General features: G+C 35.8%; 2 protein-coding genes across 3 annotated transcripts; one reads left to right on the forward strand and one right to left on the reverse strand.

Moving 5' to 3' along the window:
* The first annotated feature begins 7,720 nt into the window (after positions 1 to 7,720).
* Positions 7,721 to 12,499, forward strand: LOC125200544 (putative pectin methyltransferase QUA2). Its single transcript, XM_048098183.2, has 9 exons — positions 7,721 to 8,062; positions 8,575 to 9,303; positions 9,387 to 9,516; positions 9,781 to 10,021; positions 10,355 to 10,580; positions 10,676 to 10,848; positions 10,952 to 11,255; positions 11,501 to 11,639; positions 11,880 to 12,499. Exons 2-9 carry the CDS (start codon positions 8,588 to 8,590, stop codon positions 12,036 to 12,038), a joined length of 2,088 nt encoding a protein of 695 aa, XP_047954140.2. The 5' UTR covers positions 7,721 to 8,062; positions 8,575 to 8,587; the 3' UTR covers positions 12,039 to 12,499.
* Positions 12,235 to 15,754, reverse strand: LOC125200545 (uncharacterized). 2 transcript variants are annotated; one of them, XM_048098185.2, is made up of 5 exons: positions 15,528 to 15,754; positions 14,879 to 15,318; positions 13,505 to 14,777; positions 13,272 to 13,418; positions 12,235 to 13,200 (listed from the first exon to the last, which is right to left on the reverse strand). In XM_048098185.2, the coding sequence occupies exons 2-5, from the start codon at positions 14,927 to 14,929 to the stop codon at positions 12,710 to 12,712; spliced, it is 1,962 nt and encodes a 653-aa protein (XP_047954142.2). In that variant the 5' UTR covers positions 14,930 to 15,318; positions 15,528 to 15,754; the 3' UTR covers positions 12,235 to 12,709. The 2 variants fall into 2 exon arrangements, with proteins under 2 accessions (XP_047954142.2, XP_047954141.2); XM_048098184.2 differs by having other exon boundaries at positions 15,427 to 15,754.
* Positions 15,755 to 16,252: the final 498 nt, after the last annotated feature.

Consider the following 16,252-nt stretch of genomic DNA (forward strand, 5'->3'; position numbering starts at 1 on the left):
TAAAAATATTCTAAAATTTTTACTTTTAAGGAACTGTTAAAAATGAAAATAGTTGCTATTTTTAAAAAACGAAAAAATACTTTTTAAAATGATGGAGTAATATTATTCATTCTATTTTATTTTATGGTGAAGGAAATGTTTTAACTTTTGGATGCAAATTTAATAAACAATGGTAATGTATGTCAACATAATAGAAATAGGGGACAATTCACGGGTAATGCACCTGCGCCGCCGTTCACACTGCCGACACGTCATCTGCTGCTCTCTTCTCATCAATCATTCATACATACCACTGTCGGTGAATTTATTTTTTTATTTAATAAACCGGCAATTTCATACTAGTATTATTGTCAAATTTATTTATTTGAATTACTAACATAATTACATTGCACAGATCTGGTCATTATAATTTTAACTATTCGTTATTAATTTTTGTGTATTGAATATTACGTACATTTTTAAATTATTACTAGTTTTTATTAATGATTTTAGTAATGCCTACGCAATTATTAACGTACCTTTTTATATACACTGTGACAGTTTAATAAACTTAATAAACCGTTTCCACAATTTATTAAAGTTAATACTACATGTGAAGCGGCAATATTTAAGTGTATTGAACGTGCTTTGCATTGACTTAAGATTCCTATTTGAGAAATTTTGATAGTGGCTGTTCGGTTCATGAAACAAAATTGTCTTGAGATGTAGTGTAACATACAATAAAATAGACCTTGGCTAGGATTAAATTAGTCTTATGTATGATTGTAGAGTAGGGTGGAGAGGAGAATAATGAGTAGAGGGAGATGGACTAATTAGTAGGAGGGGGTGAGGTGAGATGGATAGTCATGAGATTAGGGGAGAAGGAGTCCATTCAAATGGGCCAAAACAGACCTAAATCTACAATTGTTAGCTAAAATTTTGTTAAAAATGTGAATGGAGAAGATAAAAGTTATCTTGGGAACCGAACGGGCACTTAGTATATTAGTACTAACAAAAGATGTATTAAAAAGAATTGTGAATCGTAACTAAATCAAAAATTGGAGCGAAGTAGGAGTACTATATACTCACTTGATAAAGTACATTAACTAAAGTACATTAACCAATAGTGATAGGGATTAGGCATACTGTGCATCATATAAATTACTCCCTCCGTTCCAGATTAAAAGTCACTTTTTGCCATAAAAGTTCATCCCAGTTTAAGAGTCACTTTTAGAATTTTCCATATTTTGTCATACAATTTTACCCCATTATTCATCAAAATTACATTAAATTCCATTAACTAAAATAAATCAAAACAAAAATCAAAAGTCAAAAGGGACCCACCTTCAACCAACTCCACCATCTCACTTCATTTATTACACACTTCAACTCTTTCTTAAAACCCGAGCCATAACAATAAGTGACTCCAAATGTGAAACGGAGGGAGTACATCCCAAAGAAAAATCGACAACAAATAAATTACTTTTCAAATATTTAACTAAAGCACCTTATCTTGTAATCTTACAATTTTGTGCTATGATACTGTTGGATTATCACATATTAATTAGATACTACTCTCAAAATCCCAGTTTAAGAGTTCTATTTTGCCATTTTCGTCCGTACCAATTTAAGAGTCACATTTAGAATTTATTATATTTGGACATAAAATTTAACTTCATTATTAATGAAATTTACACTCAAATGTCATTATTTTTATAAAAATAAAATAAAATAAAATACTAAACATACAAAAAGCCCACTTTTTACTACCCCACTTCAATTATTACACACTCCAACAATTTCTTAAAACTCGTATCCTAACTGAATTGCACTTCTAAATTAGGATGGATACTTCTAAATTAGGATGGATGGACTATTATCTACCTAAACAATAAAATATATTAACATCTATTGACGATGATGATGTAAGAAAAAAAAAGAATATAGATAGAAAAGACACCTTAAACGCAATTTCTCTGGGAATAAAATTTGGATGATACCAAGAAACAATCTATAATTATCAATCAACTTAAACAATCTCAATAATATTAAACATCCTCTCACGAGTGGCCCCACACGTGATTGAAATATAGAAAGTCTGCATGTGAGTCTGTGAATCTTAAATCTCAATTATCGCTCTCAAATTATTAGCTTTTATAACGTGCAAATGAATTATTTTCAACAAAATGGATGTTACATTTTTTTAAATTCCTTTATCTCTTTAAAGAAAAAAGTTTTGTATATTTCGCATTTTTTAAATTATTTAATTTAATTTAATTCCACATAAGTAGCTATGCCGGATACATCAAACCTTTACCAACCAACCATAAAACACAACCACTTTATCATCTTAAATATCATTTTCCAACTTTCTATATAAATGATTGGTGAATTTAATTTTTGTTACATAAATTTGACTATGAGTTCAGTAATACTGCAATTTAAAGTCGCTTCATGCTTTACCCTTTTTTATACTATATGTTTTTTTTTTTTTTCCCATTTTGCATGTGTAATAAATACTAGTACTCCATATTACTATTAATTACTTATACTTTTAATATTACTCCACAATTTATTTTAGAAAAGTGATGATTGTGACGTCAGATTAGACCAATTACTTAAAAAAGTGTAGGCAAGTCATTAACAAATTATTTATAAAGTTGGGTGCATGTTAATATGTCTAGTGATAGCACATGATGATACAATATATACTAGTGTCTTTTTATTCGTAAGTAGATGAAAATAATAAATAATAAATTAATTATTTTTACTATTATCAAGTAATAATATATGTTGGCATTGATTAAGTGGCAACATTGAATGTGATCCAACCATGTTTTAATTGTACAAATATAAGAAATGAAAATGACATAAGCTAATAATCACTTATGTGATTCACACAAGGCACATGACCAACAATTTTATGATACTATGCTATTTTACTTTCTAAAATTCTACTCTCTAAAAAGTACTGCTAACTCCTTAATTCGTCGATAAATATTACATTTTGCAATTTTGGTCCGTCCGTAACTAATTATCTCATTTCACTTTTACTATATATAACAAATACCAAGTCTGACATTCCGTTAATTAATTTCACTCACATTTTATTAGTACAAAACTATTTTTTCACATTTTTTAAAAATCAAATTGCAAAAAAGTAAGATATTTTTGGGCATAAGGAGAGAGTTATTATAAAACTAATTTTTTTTCATCTACATAACCAAAAAAAATCGTCATTATAAATTCCAAATGCATCTTATAAAATTTCAATGCAAACTATAATAATGGTGCCACTATATAATAATGTGACTCATGACTCTCTCTCACCAATATTCATGAGCAAAAATTTGTGGATTCAAACGTAGGAACTACGTAATAGTATCCAATCTCTCTGTGGGGGACCAAACCTCATAACATGGGGTGTGTTTGTAAAGATGCATTATTGAATTGAAATATAGAAAATTATCATCATATATGGATGAAGTTATTAGTTTGTTTTAAATAATAATGTGGGTAATTATGAGAATTCCATTAATTTATCCTACCAAAAAATGGAATTTTGAACACCACCCTCTTGTCCATATGCCAAAACACAAAAAAAGAGAGTACTTTTTTCCATCTCTCAGTTTAGCTTATAGTAGTCATTAAAGTTAACTTTATTTCAAAATATCCAAATATAAGATAATATAGAACAAAAGTATTAAATATATTGCCGAGACTTTATGCTTGACAGAGTTGTTGAAATAAAAATTGCTATACTATAAATCTATAATCCAGTCAAGATTTTTCAAATGAAAATATATAAAAACAAAGAGACAAATATAATACTATGAAATGTCAAAACTAGACTAGCATTAAAGAAATAAGTGGGGGCTTGCACTATGCCTTGGTAATTAATGACAAATTGACCCATATATAATTGTAAATCATTTTTGTGGGTTTGACAGTCCATTATATACCATCATTGCACCCAATCCCTATGTGCTGTAAATTTTGTCCACAATATAAGAACTTTGGTATATTTAGGGCATCCGTATCGACGTGCTTAGCGCTTAATACGAGTACACAGTACTCGTTCGTAGTGCCTGTTTAAACACATAATACTGTCTTAACACGAGTATGCGACACTAGCTCGTAATTAAGGGCCTACACGAACATGTGATTCTGACTGCCGATACATGCCCATCTATTTTATAAATTTTTTTTGTGACGTAAACTTACAAATAATGCGCGACATATCGATTTTTGAATAATTTATATATGCTCTAGAGGGGACGAAGAGTAGACAAGGAGACATACAACAGTGTGCAAAGGCACAAAATACATTCACGAGTGAATACAACAACATATTAATTAGTATAGTAGTTTCCTATTTCTGAATTCAGTGCTTCATGATTAGTACTCCCCCTATCCATCACTAGGAGCTTCATTATTTTTGCATATTTATTTTATAAAAATGATAATAAATAATTAAAGTAGAGAAATGATAAAATAAAGGTGAGAATAATGTTAAGAAGAGTCTTCTTAACATTACAGAATGTGATTTGTACTCCATATTTTATTCTGATTTTTGTAGAAACTTATAAGCCATTACCATTTTGAAATACAATATTATTCCATCATAGTAGTATTATATTAATATGTTATAGACATTCTAGCATTTATCGCCACCTCAAATCGAATAATAAGATAGATTAAATGCTCCAATCAATTCAATTTATAAATAAATAATTAGTTTCTATTTATAATTAGTGATAATTATGATGTAATTAGAACGGGTGCCCCATGCAATTGGATGCATGTTATTATTATTCTTTTATTTATATTCACATAGTACTTTAATAGATTAAATAAATATACTAGTATTATATTTATATAAAAAATACTAAATACATTAAGTAGGAGTACTATCTATTAGATCCATTGCACAGTAGTTTTTATTAGATCCATTGCACTGTAGTTTGTTGTGGTAATGTCGACTGGGAGTTGGTGACCTATTTAATGTTAAATGAGTTTCAACACGTTTTATATATGGATATTTCTAGTTTATTTAGTCTCCACGATATATTCAAAAATATTATTTTATTTTTGTTAGCATTTACTGTACTATATTAAAAATAATTCTAATAATTATTTGTAACTTTTATTCACCGTAACACATGAAGATTTTGATGACATTAGAGGATGGGCGATCCAAAGAATATCCAATAAACTCTAATATTCAGTTTGACAGGTGTGTTTCAATTCCTCTTCAACTTGTTTGTCTCTGCTATCCTTTATGTTTTTTTTATTTACCGTTGATATGAGACAACTCTGATCTAGGTTAGTGTCGTGACTCGTGACCTTGTTTATATTCTGTGTTTCTTTTAATAATTCATTAGGGATGTTATCGTATCTTATCGTTGTCCTTGTTGTATAGTGTTTTTCTTTGCTGTTAGTCAGTACCTTTATATTTGGAGGACTTTGTGCTCCCCTTTTGAGAGTTGGAACATTTTCTACTAAAAAACTATTACTCCTTATTATTTATTTAGATTATATGCATACATTATTTCAGAATAATAAAAGCTTACACACAACCACATAAGTGTTGCTATAATATAATGGATAATCACATTGAAATAGTGACTGAAAGTGTTCCACCTATTGCTTGTGATATTATTCATAAAATAATCATCGCCTCACTTATCAAATTTGTTATTTAACGACCGATCCAAGATCTAAATTGAACGAAAACTAGTCAAAACAAATCATAATTTAGGCTATTTATATGTGAACCACACTCAACTTTGACTTAACCAATGAAATAGTGACAATAAACAATTCTAAATAAAATAATAAAAAAAAGAATAGTATCTAAAAAGGTTGACTAAACTCGTATCCAACTTGTCCTATTAAAAACCGCGTTACACTCCAAAGTCCAAACGCAAGTGACTTCAATTTTTTAAATCTTGATTAATTGAATTCACACTAAATCTCAAACCTATAATTTAGTTGTGGCTATAATTAATTCCACCTCTATATTACTAAAACTATGCAAATTGTACATTTTTCTATTGCCTACACTACTTTGTGCTATCTAATAATAATACATAATTCGATGTTAGCTATTTTAGAATGTTAGGAATATTGATTGTGACTATTTTGGACATGTTCACATTTTATTAAAGTTGGTGAAAATGCCTACCCAACCTAATACGTTAAACGTGACCACTACGTTGGTAATATGTAGTTATATTACCCTAAATAATATTGCATTAAAAAAGGTATATATACTTATATAAATACACATATCGATTGTTTGACTCATAAAAAAATATTTTATATTGTTTGGCCACTTCCAACTTTTAATTAAGTCGAGATAACCATGCCCATTTCACTATATTAATTTGAGGATAAAGCTATACAGTTGGCTGGCCAAAAAGAGTATTTTTATAAATGTTAACAATATTAATTAATTATCTTATTTAATACTTATTTATATCTATTTACATTATTCCACGTTCAATTCAATAAAACAAGAAAAAAAATGTATTTTTAGTTAATGGAAGTAAATAAGAATTGAAGTTTTTAATTATATGTAATTAATTTGCAGGTTCACCTCATTTAGGTAGTTTCCTCGAGATTTGGTCTCTCTTTGACTATCTGATTAATCTTAACTAACCATTAATGCTTAGGGTTTTTAAAAATAAAAAGATACTAAGACGATAAGGGTCAATTTTACAAAGATCGAATCGATTTTTTTAAATGTTATATTAAATTCACTATTTATAGCGTATTAGTATGAAATTATATTACTATAATCAATATGGCACCGAAACTTGAGGGGCCACTATTAATTGACAAATGACAAGTGCATACAATTCCTTATCCGGCCAAACAATTAACTTTATTTAATATCTACGATCCAAAATAGGAGTATGACATAAATATATGACCTATAGATGTGCATTGTATTTGTACACATTTTATTTTTATTTCTTGAATCTTCAATTTAATCCCTTTCTAGTATATGCTACATAAAATCTACTACTACTAATTAACATAAAAAATGCAAGAAATTCTCATTTTTGTAAAGAGAACCAAACATCTTGTATTATTAAGCTATAACCCCTGGATTAAGACTTGTTTTAATGTGATTGGACCTTACTATTAATGCTCACAATTTTAGTTAGTACATCATATTCCAACTTAAATTAAAAATAAAAAGTACTCCCTCCATCCCAGAAAATTTGTCACCTATTTCCTATGTTGTCCGGCTCTAAAAATTTGTCACCTATTTCCTTTTTCGTCCGTCTCTAAAAATTTGTCATCTTTCACTTTTACCATTTTTGGCAGTGGACCTCGTATTCCACTAACTCATTCTCACTCACATTTTATTATAAAACTAATATATAAAAGTAGGATCCATATGTCACCAATTTTTTCAACTCACTTTCTATTACATTTCTTAAAATCCGTGCCGAGTCAAATGGTGACAAATTATGGGGGATGGAGGGAGTAAAAGATAAAACCATTAATTAATCTTTGAGGTCTAATTACTCACATTAAATATAAATGTAAAAAATATTTGTAGTGTACTTACATTCAATTTCAATTAAAAATTAAAAGCTGGACACAATTGAAAATTAAATCAATCAATTCAAATTAAATGAGAAATGATATGAACTCAACATTTATGAACTCAAAATTAAAAATATTTACTTACAGAGAGAGAGAAAAAGAGAGAGAGATCTTCACCGAGCTATAAGATTGGATCCCACTCCTCAGTAGAAATTCTTCACAGTCCAACAAATTGTATGCATATATAAATGTATATAAAGCCCATTTTCCACTTGGCTGAAGTCTCCTTCATCTATACTTTCTAGCTGGAAATTTTCTTGCTCCCAATTCTTGAATGTGATCTGAAGCTCAAGATTGAATTTTTGGGAGGCAGTGTGAGTGTGTGAAATCAAGGGTTGAAGGAGGGGTTTAAAGAAACGACAAATAAGCCTTGGGTTGTGAGAAATCCATGAAAACTTGCCCCATAATTAAGCTGAAAGTGAGGGCTATCTTGTTTCTAGCAAAGTTTGCATCTTTTTAGGTAAACTCTGACGCCCAGAATTTATGTTGTTGTTTTCTGTTTGTATTTGATCATTTGGTGCCATTGATCCAACTGGGTCTTTGTGTTTTGGTTTTGGGAGTTATATGGCCTTCAATTCAGTGTTTTTTGTGTTCAGTAACTCGAATCTTAGTTGTGTTTTTGCAGATATATGCTTAATTTATCACTTAAAATTGGTTTCTTGATTTGGATTTTGTGTTTCCTATTTTTAGTTTTAGTTCAAGTCACATGTAGACTGTAAAGCTTTCTCTTTTAGATTTGATTTCAATGTAATCTCCACAAATCACGTTATGTATTTGTATCCATGTGTTTCCCATAAATCACGGTGTGTGACTGTGTTTTTTTGATGTTAGAAGATTTAGTATCAGATTTGGGAATAGTCCATTCCAAATTCATCACTTTCTTTATGATCTCTGTTTTCCCTTTTTGCCTTTTTGCTGTTTTGATTGGTATTGGTATTGATTCTTTAGCTTTTATGTGATGGGGTTGTTTAGGTAAGTAAGTCAGATGTCGAGGCCTCTTCACCGGGGCGTTTTGAGTGGCGGGGAGCGATTCTCGGGGAATAGTAATGATTATTGGGATGATTCTCAGAAGAAAGATAAGTTGGAGAAGGAAGATTTGCATCGGAATCAGCTAAATGGAGCTGATGTTACACATTTGTCTTTGAAGAACCCTTTTCGATTTCTTTTCACAAATTCGACTCATGGCTTGGGAGAGCACGGTTTTGTATCGGATCCCTTCAGTCCCAGGGTTGTTAGGAGTTGGCAGAAAGTGATTCTCTCCTTTCTCAAATTCAGTTTAGTAGCCATTGTGATTCTCGCTCTTACTGGTTCGTACTGGTGGTCGCTCTCTATAGCCTCAACGTCGAGAGGGCAAGTGTTCCATGGATATAGGCGGCTTCAGGAGCAGCTGGTCTCTGATATGTATGAAATTGGGGAGCTTTCTCTTAGTTCGTCGAAGTTTAGGGAATTAGAGTATTGTTCTCAGGAGTCTGAGAACTTTGTTCCGTGCTTCAATGTTTCGGAAAATCTTGCTTTGGGGTTTTCTGGGGGAGAAGAATATGATCGGCATTGTGTGCACGGGTTGAAACGGAATTGCTTGGTTCTTCCCCCAGTGAACTATAGGATTCCTCTACGGTGGCCTGCTGGGAAAGACATAATCTGGTTTGCAAATGTTAATATTACGGCACAGGAAGTCCTGTCATCTGGTAGTTTGACTAAGAGGTGAGTTTCGTAGTCGAATTGAAGTAATTGTTGGTTTTTTTTTTCTTTTATCTGATATCTTAATCTCTGTTATGTAATTGCAGGATGATGATGTTGGACGAAGACCAGATTTCCTTTCGTTCGGTGTCTTCTACCTTTGATGTTGAAGATTATTCTCATCAAATTGCAGAAATTATTGGGCTGAGAAATGAGTCCTCGTTTATACAAGCTGGAGTAAGTGAAATTCACCATACATCTTCTTTAAATTATTGTTCGCCACTTCAATTATGCTGTGAAAGCATGACAGTGATCGAGCAGTTGGTTGATATTTGTCTATTTAGTCATTTATGGTTAGAATGAGACGGATCATTTCATTAGAGAGTTGTCATATTCGACTCATGTTATGTGGCAATCTTTGATGCGTTTCAATGCTTAAAAACGTCTTCTCAGGGTTCTGAAATACGAATATGCAGTACTTATTTTTTGTTACATTTTCAGGTCAGAACAATCCTGGACATAGAATGTGGTTATGGTAGTCTTGGGGCACGATTATCTTCATACCAACTATTAACCATGTGTTTAGCAAACTATGAGGCGTCAGGCAGTCAAGTCCAGCTAACCCTGGAAAGGGGTCTCCCGGCAATGATTGGTTCTTTTGCGTCTAAGCAGCTCCCTTATCCATCTATATCTTTTGACATGATTCATTGTGCAAGATGTCGAGTTGATTGGGACACAAAAGGTAATCTTGATTCTGCTACGGTTGTTTTTCTTCTGGAACATAGTTACGGAGGTAAAATGATGCGACAACTTTTTCATTGATTAGATGCAATTGCATAAAAATCGAACTATCAGTTCTGAAACTAGGAAAAGATGATTCTTAGCTTGTTACAATGTTAATCTTCAAGAACTACTCGATCAATATAGTTCTCATGGTACATGTTATGCCACTAATTGTACCTTTTCGACAAAATCAAATAACATTGACTGTAATTAGTCTCTGATTGCAAATCAGATGCATTACCATTCAAAATAATCTTCCTATGATTGAAGTGTTTTATCTCACTGAATGCAGGTGGCGTATATTTACTTGAAGTTGATCGGTTGTTGCGGCCCGGTGGATATTTTGTGTGGACCGATCCCATTATAAACTCTCAGCGCTCCTTACGCAACAAAGCCAACCTGAAAAAATGGGATACAGTGCGCGTGGCAGCAGAAAATCTCTGCTGGGATATGCTCCCACAGCAAGACGAAACTGTCGTTTGGAAGAAGACTAGTAAAAAGAATTGTTATTCCAAACGGTAAGAGGGTGATTTTCATGCTCTGTTATATAATACTAGTAATAAATTGATGGCTGCATTTGCAAATGATACATCATGTTTGCTCATTTTTTCAGGAAAAGTGGTTCCTTTTCTCTGTGTAGTAAGGGCCACGATGTCGAGACCCCATATTATCGACCACTCCCGGCATGCATTGGAGGGACTCAAAACCGCCGTTGGCTTCCTATTGAAGATAGGAGAAAATGGCCCTCACAGGCGGCATTGACCCCAGCTGAACTTGAACGATATGGTAATGTTAACACCGCATAGTCTGCTTGGTGCAGGAATCGGGATACAGGTTGTGTTACCTTTTATTGGCATCTCCTGATTGGATTTATTTTGCTTTCGTGTAGGCTATAGCGCAGACGAGTTTGCAGAGGATTCTGTAAACTGGAAATCCGCCGTCCAAGATTTCTGGTCTCTGCTTTCACCCCTCATATTCTCGGATCATCCAAAGAGGCCTGGCGACGAAGATCCTTCCCCGCCTTATAACATGCTGAGAAATGTGCTGGACATGAATGCTCATTTGGGAGGTTTCAATGCTGCCTTATTAGAGACTAAGAAATCCGTCTGGGTTATGAACGTGGTCCCTACGAGTGGTCGTAACAGTCTCCCTTTGATAGTTGACCGGGGCTTTACTGGCGTGCTGCATAACTGGTAATTCTTACATTCTGTTTTACATACTCCCTACGTTCACCAATAGACGTCTTACTTTTTGGTGGCTCGGGTTTTAAGAAATGTGAATGAATTGAGCTAATGGAATGTGCATTTGACTTATCGACTTATCATATAGCATAAGTGAGGAGTCTAAAGCTTCACTTTTTATCGACAGCTTTATGTTCGAATCATCTTTTAGCTTTCCTCCAATCTTTATGGATTTAAGGATCAGTTTTTTTTGGCAGGTGTGAACCGTTTCCATCGTATCCAAGAACGTATGATCTAGTTCACGCGGAAGGACTTCTCACTCTTGAATTTTCCGAGCAGCCAAAATGCCAAATGATCGATATGTTTGCTGAGATAGATCGCTTACTTCGTCCAGAGGTATAGTTTGTGCTTTATGAAACAACATAGTATGAACTATTTGCAAGAATGGATAAGATAATCAAGACCCGAGACCGTACTATTTAGAGCGTTGAAAAATCTGTTTCGTTTCGTGTCTAAAAGCTGAAGTCTAGATCAATGGCTCTCTTTATATGTCTAGATTAGTTGCTCGTGTGCTTCAACGTGCTCTCTCGTTGATAAATCTCTCGTTTTGCTGACCAACGTGTACAAAAAACACAGGGATGGTTGATTCTGAGGGACACCACTCCTCTTATCGAGTTTGCAAGATCTCTGACGACTCATCTGAAATGGGACGCGCGAGTAGTGGAGATCGAGAGCAACAGCAACGAGAGGCTCCTGATCTGCCAGAAACCGTTCCTCAAGAGACAAGCGAGCTGATTTTGGTAAAAGAACAAGCCACGAACGGTATATTTACATATGATAGACGATAATATTCACATTCATTTCTTTACTGCATCATCCAACATTCTTAAAGAACCGGAGGAAAGAAAGTTGATAATCGAAGAGAAAGGGTCGATAGCACGATGCAGGAACTGCATGATCGCGTTATTTTTTATAGACGCCGCAAGGTGTCTGTGTGACCGTGTAACTAGAGATCAAAAACGAAGGGGGTGTGGGGAGACAGGACTATATACCCTTTTGATGCCTCTTTTTAGGGACATTTTCATGCACATGTATACTCAAAATTGTGATGGATGGATTTATAGAAGTATACAATAAGCAAAAAATTTGTTTGCTTGTGTATACATATTCTTTTAAAGTTAGCTACTTTAGCATTTAGTGTATGTCAATTTCTTTATTTTCAAGTTTTATGATATTTTTAGAGCTATTGTTGAATACTATTTCGTCCACCATTAAATGTCTTATTTTGTCATTTCGGAATAAAAATCTATCATTACATGTCCATTTAGTGGTGTTATGATAACAGATTCAGATAGGTGAAAGCCAAATTTCTTGATTGCTTGAAATTCAAAAAACCAATCAAACCAATCAAAAAAAGGCCAACACCTTCAAATCTTGAAAAATCAAAATAAAAATCAAAATAAAAATCAAGCCTTTTCCCTCAAACTCGAATGAATTCGAGGATGGCTTCTTGACTTGTGTTTGCTCTTATGGCCGGTGCCGACGGCAGCGTTGCTTCTCCGAGACGACGACGAAGCCCCCGCTGTCGCGCTCTTCCTCACCGGCTTCCTCCGGCTGCTCCCGACCGCAGCTTTGGCACTGGAGTCCACGCGTATCTCCCGCGCCTTCTGTGGTTTCACCGGCTGCCTGTTGAGCAGCGCGAGCTTCGGGAGCAGGCTGCAGACCGTCTTCCTCAGCAGCTCGTCGCTCATGTTGCTCTGGACCGGATTCCCGAGCAGATTCACCGCAATGAGGGAGCTGTAATTTGCTACGAGCTGGCCTAGCCCCTTCGCTGTGGTGATCTTGTTGAAACTCAAGTCGAGCACGGTCAGCTTCAAGAGCCGGTGCAGACCTTCCACAGTGCTTATCTTGTTCCCGGAGAGATAGAGCTCTTTCACGAGAGTGCAGTTCGACATCCCTGTATTTGATCAACGCGTTAGCTAAGACAACGACGAGATATGTTACTTGCACGGGATGCAGATGGCGTACCTTGACCGATTCTGGAGATCCGGTTGTAGCTGAGGTCAAGCACGCGGAGACGAGTCAAGTCCCTCAGACCCTCGATCGTGCTTATGTTGTTCCTTGATAGGTTAAGAACATGAAGACCCTTTGGTAGAGATCCCGGAGTTACACGAACTGCACTAAATCATTCACAACGACTCGTGTGAGTACGTCTGCAAGGTACTTTCGTATAAAAGTGACAATTTATCATAAGTATATACCTATAAGATTGCCAGACAAGTTGACCGATCGAAGGCTGGAAAACTGCGAAATCGAGGGAATGGCTGCAAGTCGAAGGCCCGTGATATGAGCCACGCTCGAGTTAGTAGTCAAGGACCGGATGACAGTGTTGGCGTGTGAGATATCCTCCAGTGTGTCTGCAGCTGGAGGTCGAGACGGATCTGATGCATCGTTCTCAGGAGAGGACGGGAAGTGAATATCGTCTTCGTGTTGAGGTTCGTCCTTGTCCAGTAGGCAAGGAGGCTGCGAGGACGTCTCTTTCACCCACTCGTTGACTCTCCATAGAGGAGACGAGTCGGGAGGGAAAGCAAGCCACTGATTTTGAGGCCACATGCCGTGTAATCCATCCAATTTCGTGACATCCGAGCTGTGCTTGCCCCTCTCAGTCGACTCTTCTATCAATGAGCTCGGAGATCTCAAGTTTCTTGGGCCGGTGGCGTGCTTGGGCTCGACTGTATCTGATGAGTAGCCACCGCGCTGGTTGACAGGAGTGGCCTCGAGTTCAGATAGGAGCGGTTTTGTTGCATTCGCGGTTATATGCAAGTTTCTGCGACTCCATATGAACTGTTTCCACCACAGTTTCCGGCTGCCAGACGGAAGAATCTGGCTCGTGGAATGCTTCTTCAGCATCACCTTATCAGCACTGCAACGCGTCTTGATGGAGACAGGGCTTGCCCCGTCTCCTCCAGGATTGGCCGTGGAGTGCATTTCAGCTAGCTTCTGCATATCCTCGTACGACTTGCACTCCTCGAGCTCTAGAGGGGCGCTTCTTATTGCCAAACTAGAGCACGAGCGCTTGAGCTTCGGAGAAGCCCAAAACCTGGCTCTCCCAGTCCCGGGATCGCTTAGGTTTCCACTTGCATCCATCTCGAACATTGCTTCTGCGTTACTGTGTTCAGCATCGCCATCGATGTTCAAAGAGCACGAGGAATTCACTCCTCGTAGAGTTTGACTCTGTTCAAAACACACTTGGAAATTGAATTCAGAATCCCGATCCAACCAGGCAGCCCCATCGTGCTCATCTCCCCCTTCGTAGTCCACCTCAAAGGAATCAGCTGCAACGGGGCTCTCGTGATTCATCACCTTCACACTGCACCTAGAACTCCTCGGGACACGGAAAGGAACAGGAACACTGAAAGATGCTGAACTCAACTCATTCGTTTCCGAAGATATCTGGACATGATCGAGATTCACGTGCAAAGTACCGAGCTTCCTCTCTTTACTAGATGGCTCAACGAGCTCGAATTTCCCTCCCTACACCCCAAATCAAACCACTTCAACAACAAACAAACACACACATAACACAACACACAAATTCATCAAATCAAGAAGCAACTCATTCAACAATCAATCACCTTATTCTTCTTCTTTGGCCAAGAAGGGCAAAAGCAATTGAGAGGAGCCATTCCTCAGATCAAAAAGCTCACTCCAAAAACCTTAAACTTATTCAGTCCAGGCCTAACACTACCACGGTTCGCCTCCTCTCCACTTCCTTCTACTCGGGCAGAGCTGCGATTTCACACGCAACACAAAGCCCTCCCACACAGCAACAACAACAACAACAAATCCCCCCAAAATACACACGAATTTCACATCGGATTAGCCATGATCAACTGGCAGCTTCCAAGTCAATAAGCCCGAAAATCGAATAAACACACCTTCACAACCTGCTTTGCTTGCCTCCAACCTTTCCACAAACCAACACACCTCAAATATAGTGAAAAGTTGTCCAGAGTGATCAATCAATCAGTCAAACTCAGCAATGCATATATGGAACCTCAACCAACCTCCTTTCCTGTAAACCCCAGACACAAAAAAAATCACAATCCCATTTCAAGAAAGTCCCCAAAAACCAATCTTTTAACTATATCTTAACAAACAACAGATTTTGCAAGTAGCCCACCTCAAACTAGACTAGTTCCAAACATATAAGCTACCAAAAAGAAATCAAAATTTATCAGTAAACAAAAGTGTAAAAAGACTGTGAGAAACAAAGATTTATACGAATTCACATGGAAAAATATGGCCCAGTTGAAAAGCTCCAAGTATTGAGGAAGCAAGTTGCAATGAAGTGACTAGAAATAGATGGCAAATTCATGAATAATCATACGCACAATCTCTGTGGTGGTGTGGTTTGCATTAAGATATTCCTTTTAACACTATTATTGCAATTCTATTGGTACATGATTACATTGTGCTTTGCTGTTAAAGTGATACTATCATCTGCTGTGATACATTGTGAAAAGCTTTTGGAATGATTTAATAATGATTTATCATGAATGAGACAAAATAGTAATGGGAATCTGGGAAAACTATCAGTGCTATCTGATTCATGTGACTCCACTTCTGGAAAGTTCTATCTCCTGTATTGTGAAATTCATGGCATTTGCAGAGAGTGAGGTACTCCTATTTGATTGGAAATTTTATCGTGGGCACTCTAGGAAAAGATGGCTTTTTGTTGGGGAGCATTGATTGGTCAAATCTGGACAATGTTCCATGTTCTAATCTAGTATCAGGGAATGTGAAAATGACACAACCAAGTATCCTAAATAGTAGTAACATAACTGCTGACATGGGAAAAGCCAGACCTTTTGGATATTCTAATCTATCCTTCAATGACACAACTAACACAAGTTGGAAGGTGTATATAATTCATGTCCAACTCCAATTAGTTTGATGCCTTTCGGGAGTGACTCATAAACAAATCCGTGCGGGCTTGACCCAAACCG

This window comes from Salvia hispanica, chromosome 2 (genome assembly GCF_029641045.1).
Source record: "Salvia hispanica isolate PSC_SH4W2 chromosome 2, Shi_PSC_v1, whole genome shotgun sequence".
Lineage (NCBI taxonomy): Eukaryota > Viridiplantae > Streptophyta > Magnoliopsida > Lamiales > Lamiaceae > Salvia > Salvia hispanica.